The sequence below is a fragment of the Cucurbita moschata genome, unplaced genomic scaffold, assembly GCF_002738365.1.
Source record: "Cucurbita moschata cultivar Rifu unplaced genomic scaffold, Cmos_1.0 Cmo_Scf00002, whole genome shotgun sequence".
Classification (NCBI taxonomy): Eukaryota; Viridiplantae; Streptophyta; class Magnoliopsida; order Cucurbitales; family Cucurbitaceae; genus Cucurbita; species Cucurbita moschata.
In genome coordinates, this window is record NW_019268518.1 from 2,569,708 (window position 1) to 2,580,190 (window position 10,483).

At 36.4% G+C, this 10,483-nt stretch overlaps 2 protein-coding genes across 2 annotated transcripts; one reads left to right on the plus strand and one right to left on the minus strand.

The window, feature by feature from the left end:
• The first annotated feature begins 3,612 nt into the window (after positions 1 to 3,612).
• LOC111461016 (protein OBERON 3-like) lies at positions 3,613 to 8,199 on the plus strand. Its single transcript, XM_023104443.1, has 2 exons — positions 3,613 to 5,806; positions 7,470 to 8,199. Exons 1-2 carry the CDS (start codon positions 4,006 to 4,008, stop codon positions 8,054 to 8,056), a joined length of 2,388 nt encoding a protein of 795 aa, XP_022960211.1. The 5' UTR covers positions 3,613 to 4,005; the 3' UTR covers positions 8,057 to 8,199.
• A 384-nt stretch (positions 8,200 to 8,583) lies between these two features.
• On the minus strand, positions 8,584 to 9,726 carry LOC111462470 (probable transmembrane ascorbate ferrireductase 3). The gene is made up of 4 exons (XM_023106056.1): positions 9,532 to 9,726; positions 9,420 to 9,468; positions 9,147 to 9,346; positions 8,584 to 9,064 (listed from the first exon to the last, which is right to left on the minus strand). The coding sequence occupies exons 1-4, from the start codon at positions 9,691 to 9,693 to the stop codon at positions 8,786 to 8,788; spliced, it is 690 nt and encodes a 229-aa protein (XP_022961824.1). The 5' UTR covers positions 9,694 to 9,726; the 3' UTR covers positions 8,584 to 8,785.
• Between the last annotated feature and the right edge of the window lie 757 nt (positions 9,727 to 10,483).

A 10,483-nucleotide genomic window follows, 5' to 3' on the forward strand; every position in this document is an offset into this window, starting at 1 on the left:
TTTTTTTTTTTTTTTTTTTTTTTTTTTTTTTTTTTTTTTTTTTTTTTTTTTTTTTTTTTACCTTATCTAATTTTTTGGGTGAATTTAAATAATTGTTCTGATACCTCTATTTTGACTTTTGATAATTTTTCAAAATATATATATTATAATAGATTTTTTTCTTTTTTTTTGAGAATATATTCAAGTACTTTCTTAACTGTTATCCTTCTATAAATAATTTATTTTTAAAACATTTGATTTTTTTCTTCTTCATTTCTATAGCTAATAAATGATTTTTTAAAATATTGAAGAATTAAGGGTTATATTCCTAAAAATATTCTAAACGAACAAAATAACAAAAAGTTCATACGATATAAAAACAAGAAATTAAATTATTGACTTTTACAATAACAATTGACTTCTACGATAATAATTAGTATATCTTTTATTCGGTAAGAATTTGAAATGAAAAAAATAAATAAATCAAAGCCGTGTTGACTCGAATGGCCACCAAAAATTCTCATCTCCATTGAAACATGTCGTTTTAATGAAATACAGGTGGCAATTCGTGATTGGTTTTTCTTTCTTTTTCATTCTTTAATATAAGAGGAAAAAAAAAATCAATAATGGAGCTAGGCATCCATCCTGATTATTTACAAAACATTAGAATAATAATGAGGCCATTTTGTGTATATAAAATAAATAAAATGATGATTCTTTCTCCTTTACCTATTATTTAATGGATATAATAATTGAATTTAGATAGATTCGAATCATAAATGAATAACTAATTTAACACAATATTAATTAGACAACTGATATTTGAATATCAGTATAGGTAGACTTTTAATTTTTTTAAATGTATTTCTTAGTCCTTCTATCTTTGTAATTTCTTTCATGTAGATGTGGTTTCGGTTCATTTATGTATATATATATATTTTTTTTATTCGGGTGTTGCATATATGTGTAGAGACAAAAGTAATGGGGTATGGGGGGTTGAGACAAAGGTTTCAAAGAAAGAGGGCAAGAAACCAACATGATCCATTGAGACAAGGGCAAGTGTTTTTAGGATTGGACCACTAAGTTGGAATTTAAGATGCTGCCAATTTGGAGGCACCACATTACCATATGAAATAAATATATACATAATGTTATCTCTTTCTATATTTTATTCAATTATTTCATTTTGTATTCCAACCAAGCTTATACTAAATTTTTATATCATAATGTTCTTATGAAGGTACACAAAATGTTTGAGCATATCATAATGGGAGTTTGACCAAGTCAAAGTTTAAAACAAAAATTCAGATGCATTAAATAGCATCGTCAAAGGGAGGTCTCCTCCATCGTACGAACGCCTCTCTCTCTCTGCATGTTGGTGGTCGCCGTCTGGGTTTCTTTTTCTTCAACCACCTTTGGAGCAATGAGCTATGCAAGGTCGAGCTGAATCGAGCGTATTTCTTTAGTCGCTACAAACCTTGGTTTGTCCCGACCATGTTCAATGCATCAGTGTTATCAGTAGCTTTTTTTTATGTAGCACTGATCGCTGCAATGCGTTAACAGTTGCATGGTCATTAGCGTTTCATCCTTGGTAAGATACCAAAGTTCGAGTCACCATGAGAATTGACTTTGATTTTATTTAAAAATAATTCCTACCTTCTTATGGAATTCACATCAAGATTGCTTTCATCAGAGTGAGATTCACATTAGGTCAAACGAAATAGTCGTTAAGCCTTCACATATAGGAGTTTATAACTCACTCAAGATTAAGATCAAGTCACATATGATCATTTTGTGAAATATTAATCTTCTCAATAACAAACTTATAAAGAAATTAAAAATTTCATGATCCAATCTAATATAAATTTATTGTATAGGATACCACCATTTACATGTCTAAGTGAAAACTATCTTTACATACTAACACGAGTTTTTTTTAATATATTTTGTCTTTATTCACATATTCTTAGAAAAATTTTGAAGAGTAAAAAAAAAAAAAAAAAAACTTTATTTTTATATATGTATAGCTATCAATTCTTTTAAACTTTTATTAGCTATCTTATCTTCCAGATACTTAGACTTTGCTTTTAGTTTTAAAAGTTTGATTTTTTTTTTATTATTATTAATAATTTCAATAACGTTAAATTTGAGAATGAGACATAAGGAACAAGTTAAATAGTCGTCTATCATGGTACTAAAAACATGTTCTTTTTATAAAATGTTGACCAAACCTTAGATTATGGAAATATGGAATTCTTTAATGTTTGAATTGAAAGTCAAACGGTTATGATCACATTAAATACGACAAACCTAAGTTATTGTTGTTAAAACAATTGTCCAATTTAAGGATATCTTTTCAAAAGTATGACCAAGCAGCGAGATGAGGATTTTACACATAAATATTTCGTATGAGAATATATTCCAGATCAATATAAGAATTGTATCAACATTGTTCGTTGGGTTGGGTAATGACTCGTATCTCTCCAGGTTTGTTTAGTTTAGGAACTCATGAGCGGTACATCGATTCAAATCGAAATTGAACAAGCACCTACGATTAAGGGGAATGGAATGTCAACCACATGGTAAGATGATCTTCTAATACGAAGATGAGTACGGTTGCGAGACTGGTACTTGGCAGCTCACAAGCAACATATAGACAACAACTCCTTTGACCCGAAATTTAAGTCGGAGTGGCCAAACTCATACCCAACAATGGTACGAACAGTCGAGCTAAATGAATTTACTATTCACTCTTGATTTACATGCCCATAATTAGATGTAGGGAATAAAAAAATTTCATACAGTAACAACCAGGTGGATTACCATGTGTGGCATATAAATACTTCATTATACAAATAATTACTTATTTTGTAAATGGCATGCTGTTAAGTTCTTGCTAAACAAATTTATTACCAAATTAATCACAAATCAGGATTAAAAGTATTATTTTGGTCAATCATTTTCAAATCTTTGTACTATATTCACATTTAATTTATAAATTAATTAATTTTTTTTTTAATGTAATAACCTACTAGGGTGGAAATAATTTTAAAAATAAATTCTCCCAAACTTAATTTGGCAACGTAATCTAAATTAAAATGATATAACTAAACGATGTTTAAAAAATAAATATTTATAGAAGTGGAAAATGTACCAGCTATTTATACGACTTGTCTTATAACCTTTGCAATAGATACGACCACTAGCCAAGGTCTTCTTGCGTTTATCTTAAAAAAAAAAAAAAATGTTTGAGAAAGGTTGAGTATTTAAAATCTCTCCCTAACAAACTCATTTTAAAATCACTAGGTCAATAATATAGTATCCGTTAAGGGTGAGTTAAGACTAGTACAAAAATAAAAAAAATCACTAGGTAAATAATATGGTGCAACATAGTATGTACTAATACATAATCATAACTCGTAAATCACGTGACTAACATCCATATCATCATAATAACATACGGTAAGCAAGTATGATACACATTTTCGAACAAGTAAATTTTAATATTTTTGAAATAAAATAATATAGAAGGTTGTAAAAACTTTTTAAAAGTAAGGAATATTATTTTTTGGAGTTGTATTATGATACACAAAATAGAAAATGAGAGGAATTTTAGGTGTTGGCTTAGTCGTGTTTGAAAGAAAGAAAAAGGCGGCGGAAGTGGGGGCGTTGCAACTGGGAGTTCTTCATCATCGTCATCCCTGAACAAAAGGAAGAATCCTGGAAAAGCAAGGAGAGAGAAAGAGAGAAAGGGAGGAAGAAAGATGTCCGTAATTCAGAACAAGTCAAGGGCTATTTCCGTAATCCTCAAAACCGAGTAAAAGCAGTCGTCGTCGTCTTCGTATGAAAACGCTTGACATTTTCCCTGTTGCCCGTTGCGAAGGATTGTAAATCACTCGACGGGGGAAAGAAGAAGAAGAAGAAGAAGAAGAAGAAGAACAACAACAACAACAACAAAAGCAAAGGCAAAATCATCCCCGACGACCTGATTTTTTTCCCCTCTTTTCAAACCCCTCTAGCTAAGGCATGTTCGAGGGCAAGGATCTCGCCTCCGATGGTGAGAACTCTCGGACCAAGCTTTGGCGCCATGTTCCTGAGCGTGTGAGGCCGAATTCTGATGCGAAATCTGGTTTTTCGGACAAGGGTTTTGGTTTTCGGGAAGAATCGGTGATGGGTTCTGATGGGTTGTATTCGAAATCTCCGAGAATCGGGAATTCGGGCTCTCAAGAACTCACTCTTAGCTACCTTTGTGAGAATTCGAAAGAGAAGGGCTATGCGGCTTCCTTCGAGAAAGGTAGTTACAAAGGTAAGGAAGTTTTGTTTTCTCAGAATTGTAACGAAAATGATAAATGGGTTGAGAGGGATTTCCTGAATTTGAACTCGATTAGGGGAAATCAATCGAAGCGGGAGATTGAGGAGGAGATTGAAAGGGAGAATCGGGGAAAGAAACCCAAGCTTGAAACGCTTAATCTTTCTTTAGCTTTGCCTGAAGTTTCCCTCTCTCTCACTGCTTCAAATGCTTTGCACAATGAAGATCCTCCCCCTGTCCGGTCTAAGCCCTGTAGGAGCGTTCAATCTTTGGCTCCTTCCATGAACAACACCCAAACTACTTGTTCTAACGATTTCACTGCTGCTTCGCTTTCCTATTCCTACTCCCACCAATTTTCTCACAGCCCCAGTTGCTCCTTGACTCGAAATTCGACTGAGAATTATGAGTATTCGGTTGGGAGAGACGACCATATTTGGAACTGTGGAGAGGGAACTAATGGTTCGGTTCATAGCAGGTTCAAACCATTAGGGGATGGAGTTGCCTTATCAAATCATGGAAGTGGGCTGAATTCCTTGTTGCAGGGGAATCGCCCTTTGAATAAGGAGGTTTGTAACAACTCCGATGAACACTCGTTTTTCCCGTCTGAACTACCGGCGAGACCGAAAATGGAGGCAAAGTCGGGGAATTCGATTGGAAGGGGATCAGAAAACTTGAAAGGGGTAGAGGGTATTACTAGGCCGGAGAGAATTATTCGCGAAATCGTCTCGGAGTCTATCTTGGTCATGTCTCAGATAGTTCAAGAGCTTCCTGATGAAACACTTGCATCAATCAAAGATTATTTGAAAGATCTGATTGCTAAGCCTGACAAGAGAGAAGAATTATCGTCCCTCCAAAAGCGGCTCGAGCGACGATCCGATCTGACTAAGGAAACTCTATCAAAGTGTCACAAAGCACAGCTTGAAATTCTAGTTGCAGTGAAGATGGGGCTTGCTAGTTTCATCTCTGCAAAAAGCAGGTGCTCCATTTCTGAGCTTGTGGACATTTTCTTGTTTCTGAAATGCAGGAACTGCAAGAATGTAATCCCAGTTGATGATTGTGACTGCAAAATCTGCTCAGCCAACAAGGGGTTTTGCAGCTCATGTATGTGCCCCATTTGTTTGAACTTCGATTGTGCAAACAATACATGTAGCTGGGTTGGTTGTGACGTCTGCTCCCATTGGTGCCATGCTTCCTGTGGGATTGAGAAGAATCTCATCCGACCAGGTCCGAGCCTGAAAGGACCGTCGGGGACAACAGAGATGCAGTTCCACTGCATTGCTTGTAATCATGCTTCAGAGATGTTTGGATTTGTGAAGGATGTTTTTGTGTACTGTGCTAAGAACTGGGGTCTAGAAACCTTGATGAAGGAGCTTGAATGTGTGAAAAGGATCTTTATTGGAAGTGATGATTACAAAGGCAAGGATTTGTATATTAAAGCTGCTCGGATTCTGGCCAAGCTCGAATCCAAAGCACTTGCTCCTTGGGAGGCCTGCAATATCATTCTTGAATACTTCAATCGTAAGTTCTATAACTTTTTCATTTTGCTTTTCCTTTCTGGTCTTTTCCCTAGATTTGATTATTTAATGTGTTTGCCAAACACAGATGCTGATCTACTTTCTGCTCCTTAATGTTGATTTTTGTTTATTGACTGCTTGCGTGAAACATGAAGGTATATAATATTATGTGAAACTTTTGCTGACTTTTGTCCTATCTGTTGCTTGTTCATTTTTTCCATTTATTCTTCAAATGGCCATCTCCTTTCTTACTTGATTTTCGAGGTTCATTATAAGTAATCGTTCAAAGACGCATGATTAGCTTTCTATACAATTAAGTAGGGGAGTACACACTATTATAGTTGCACATATTCACTGAGGTGAATGTCTTGGTTTTATTTCTGAGTGAAAGTGTGAGACCCCACATCGGTTGGGGAGGATAACGAAGCATTCTTTATAAAGGTGTGGAAACCTCTCCCTAGAAGACGCGTTTTAAAAACCTTGAGGGGAAGCCCGAAAGGAAAGTTCAAAGAGGACGATATCTACTAGCGGTGGGCTTGGGCCGCTATAAATGGTATCTGAGCCATCGAGGACGCTGAGCCCAGAAGGGAGTGGACACTGGACGGTGTGCCAGCGAGACGTTGGATACCGAAAGGGGTGGATTGTGAGATTCCACATTGATTTTAGAGAGGAATGAATGCTAGTGAGGACACTGGCTTCGAAGGGGTTGGATTGTGAGATCTCACAGGAGAACAAAGCATTCGTTATAAGGGTGTGGAAACCTCTCCCTAACAGACTCGTTTTAAAACTGTGAAGCTGACAGCGATACGTAACGGACTAAATCGGACAATATTTATTAGTGGTAGGCTTGGACTGTTGCGATGTGTTTTAAAACCGTGAGGCTGATAGTGATACGCAAGGGGCTAAAATAAACAATATCTGTTAGCGGTGGACTTGGATTTGGGCTGTTGCAGAAAGTTTTTCCTAGTAGTTATCGAGTTTACGAAAGTAAGTGATCAATGATTTGTAAGCGATCGATAATTGATCGCTAAAACGAATAAATTAAACCTTGCAGTTGCAGATTAAGTGGCTTTTTTAAGTGTTTTATACACAAGTGTAGGATGAGCTAATTAACCTTTTCAAAGCACAAGTTTTGAAGTAGCTTTGTGTTCATTTGCAGACACAGCTGAAATTTTCAGCTCTTTTACAATGAAAGAGTGCTAGTTGGTATCATTCTTAATCTGTGAGAACAATTTGAACGATTTTCATCGAAAGACGGACCAGTTTTCATGGTCATCTTCTGCAATTCTTTGCTGTTTGACATTAGATAGTAGTTTTTTTTTTGCATTATGGATAACTTCAATTTGTTTGTGTATATCCTTCTTGTTCTTCCGTTAGTTTAAACATGGAAGTAAAATGATGCTCTGTACATAGCTGGATTGTTCTTGAAAGTGTGTGTCGTGTTTAATTCTGTTGTTTCCCTTGCTGATCAAACCATTTCTGTCTTCGATAATCTCATATCGATTTGGCAGAACAGACTCGAAAATATTTTGTTCATATGATTTCTTCCAATTTTTCAAGATATTCATTTTGTTTTCTTAAAGATTTATTCGGGTTGCACGTTTTGGTGTTACGGTATGCTTTGACCAACATAATCAATGACTTGGTTCTATTATGGTTGAATGCAGATGGCACATCAGAGATTTCAACTTCAGGGGTATTCTCCGAGAAGTTGGGAACAACCGACACGGCCAGCCTGTCAAAAGAGGGGATGTCGCTTCCTCCGTCGGGTTCCCTACCTTCATCATACGTGATGCAGAAAAACACCCCATCTAGGCCACATCATGACTTGATTACCAGTGATCTTCAACGGAACAATCTCAAAGCCACTATTGGCAGCGACTTGAACGCAGTCGATGAGTTTCGATTCGGGACGTATACAAAGAAAGACGGCCTGGAGAGCTTGGAAAGCATTATAAGAATCAAGAAAGCAGAGGCAGGGATGTTCCAAAACAAGGCAGACGAGGCACGGAGGGAGGCTGAAAGACTAAGACAGATAATCATTGCGAAGACGGAGAAGCTGGACGAGGAGTACGCAGAGAAGATCGGGAAGCTGTGCTTGAAAGAGGTGGAGAATAGGCGGAGGAAGAAGGCGGAGGAGCTGAAGGCGCTGGAGAACTCTCAAATCGATTACTACAACATGAAGATGAGAATGCAGAAGGAGATAGGTGGATTGTTGGAGAGGATGGAAATGACAAAAAAGCAAATAGTGTGAAAATTCTGGGGATGGGTATGTGCATTTATTTCTAACTTCATTTTTGTTGAGCTTTAGCAAATAATATTTACTATTAACGATTATGTTTCATTGAGTTGTGTTTGTTCATTATTTAATATCGATTTAGGAAATCTCTAACTTTATGGTCGAGAGGATAATGTTTTTAGACAAGTTAGCTTTTTTCGAAGAGGATAAGTGGACTTGGCTGTTACAAATTTTTTATTTCAAAAACCGTATTTTGAAATAAGTAGAATTCAAAATTTTATTTATTGGCATTTTTGACAAAAACGAGCAAGTTAGGTAATTGGTCGGGTATATATTTGTTCATTCACTCTCAATTGTTTTAAATTTGTAATGTCTAGTTGAGTGTTTTTATGAGTAATTGAGAATGGTGAGACCCCACCTCGGTTGGATATGGGAATAACGGAACATTTCTTACAAGAGTGTGAAAACTTCTCTCCGGTAGACGCGTTTTAAAACTGTAAGACCGACGGCGATACGTAACGGATTAAACTTAGAAAGATGTATTTAATCATCTTTAATTTGTTCCAAACAGAACAAGTTTTGAGTTGGGATAAATATGATCTTAACAATTATTAATACATCATCTCAACAATGAGCCTGAAAAATCACTCCATACAACAACAACACAAAGAAATAGTCCCACCAACAGTATCACCCAAAAACAACAACCAGAAAAGAACACAACAACAAAACACAAAAACAAAGTTAAGTCGTGGGATCGACGTGGCGAAACCGATCAAAACCGATGGCGATATCGATGGAAATGCCGAAGAGGAGGACGAAGAAACCAGTGAACTTAAGCAAACGAGCCTCATGGTTGCCAGTGAGTGTCGAAGAAGTAGCCTTCTGAGACAAACCAGTCAAGGCTGTGCAGATAATCATCAGCAGAAGAGCCCTTCCCCCACTTATGTGCCATGGAAGCAGCCTGGCTTTGGTCTCACTGCCTGCTCCTGGAAACAAGAACGTGCACAGACCCAACAGCCACTGCCATGCCATTCGTGTATAAAAGTTTAAGAACATAATTGAAACTTTAACGACAAACAGCATATTATATTATATTATGTACCTGTAAGCCATAGAGGCAGAAAGTGACAATGCCAATCCACGAATGAATACTAAACATATGCTCCAATTTGATCATATCATGGAACTTGAAAGAAGCATTTATGCCTACAATTCCCATACAAATGGCTACAAAATGCAACGCCATATGAACTATCTTCCTTGTCATTTTGTCTGCCCTCACTGTCTTGTAAGCCATCATTGCTGCTCAAATCCAATTCAATTATAGTTATGAATCATCTCAAGATATAAATTAAACAAACTCGATCAGCTATACCTTCCCCCGACACGATCACGAAACCAAGGAGCATGAAGAACGGGTGGCACTGCCAAAAGTAAATCTCTTAATATCAGTTCCTTTAAAACTACAAATTAAATGTGAGCCTTACATTGAAAACGAGGTCGGCACTCCGAGAATCGTAGGCGAGACCGCCTCGATAATGCAGGAGCCAAACAAGCGTAAGAATGCAGGCAGTGAGACCAAAAATATGTGCAAGGGCTGCAATGGCAGAGGCAGTATGCCTGAAACCTGGCCTGTTCACAGTGTCCATGTGAGTATTGAGCTAAATTGTTGTGCTTGATGTTGTTGGTATATATAGATAGAGTTTGAGAATGAGTTTTGTAGGTAATGTTGCTTGAAGAGCTGGGTTTGGAATTGGAAGCATTGAGAAAACTTAGGAGTTTAGCAAAGGATCAGAGTTAAAAGTGAGGTATAATTGGCAAAGATTGAGAGTTTTATAAGAGAATTTTCAATTGGTGGAGACCTGATTTGGGTTCCAATGATTGTATGAACAAAAGGAATCAGAGAGCAAAAAGTGATATGCGTTTTCATCAACAACTGTCTAAACTATATGTATGAAGTTGAAGCCACATAGGTGTGAATGTAATGGCTTACATGGACAATCAATTCAAATGTCAAGGCCCAATAAATTCAAATTGGCCCAATCCTTAATATTTCGTTCCCGTTACATGGGATCTCACGATCCACCTTTTTGGGGGGTCAGAATTCTCATTGCCACATTGGCTCTGATACCATTTGTAATAGTCAAGCCTATCGTTAGTAGATATTGCCCCACTGCTAGTAAATTCCACATCGGTTGGAGAAGAGAATCAAACATTGTTTATAACAATAGGAAACTTCTCCACGCTTTTTAAAATATTGAGGAGATATTTGAAAAGAAAAATCCAAAAAAGACATTATCTGCTAACGGTAGATTTGAACATTGTTATTGCTCTAAAATATAATTGTGCACTTAATAAAGTTAAATGGGATAAAAATGAGCAAGGTATCTCTCGTCCTAAATACACGAAGGCTCAAAAAAAAAAAAAAAAAAAAAAATT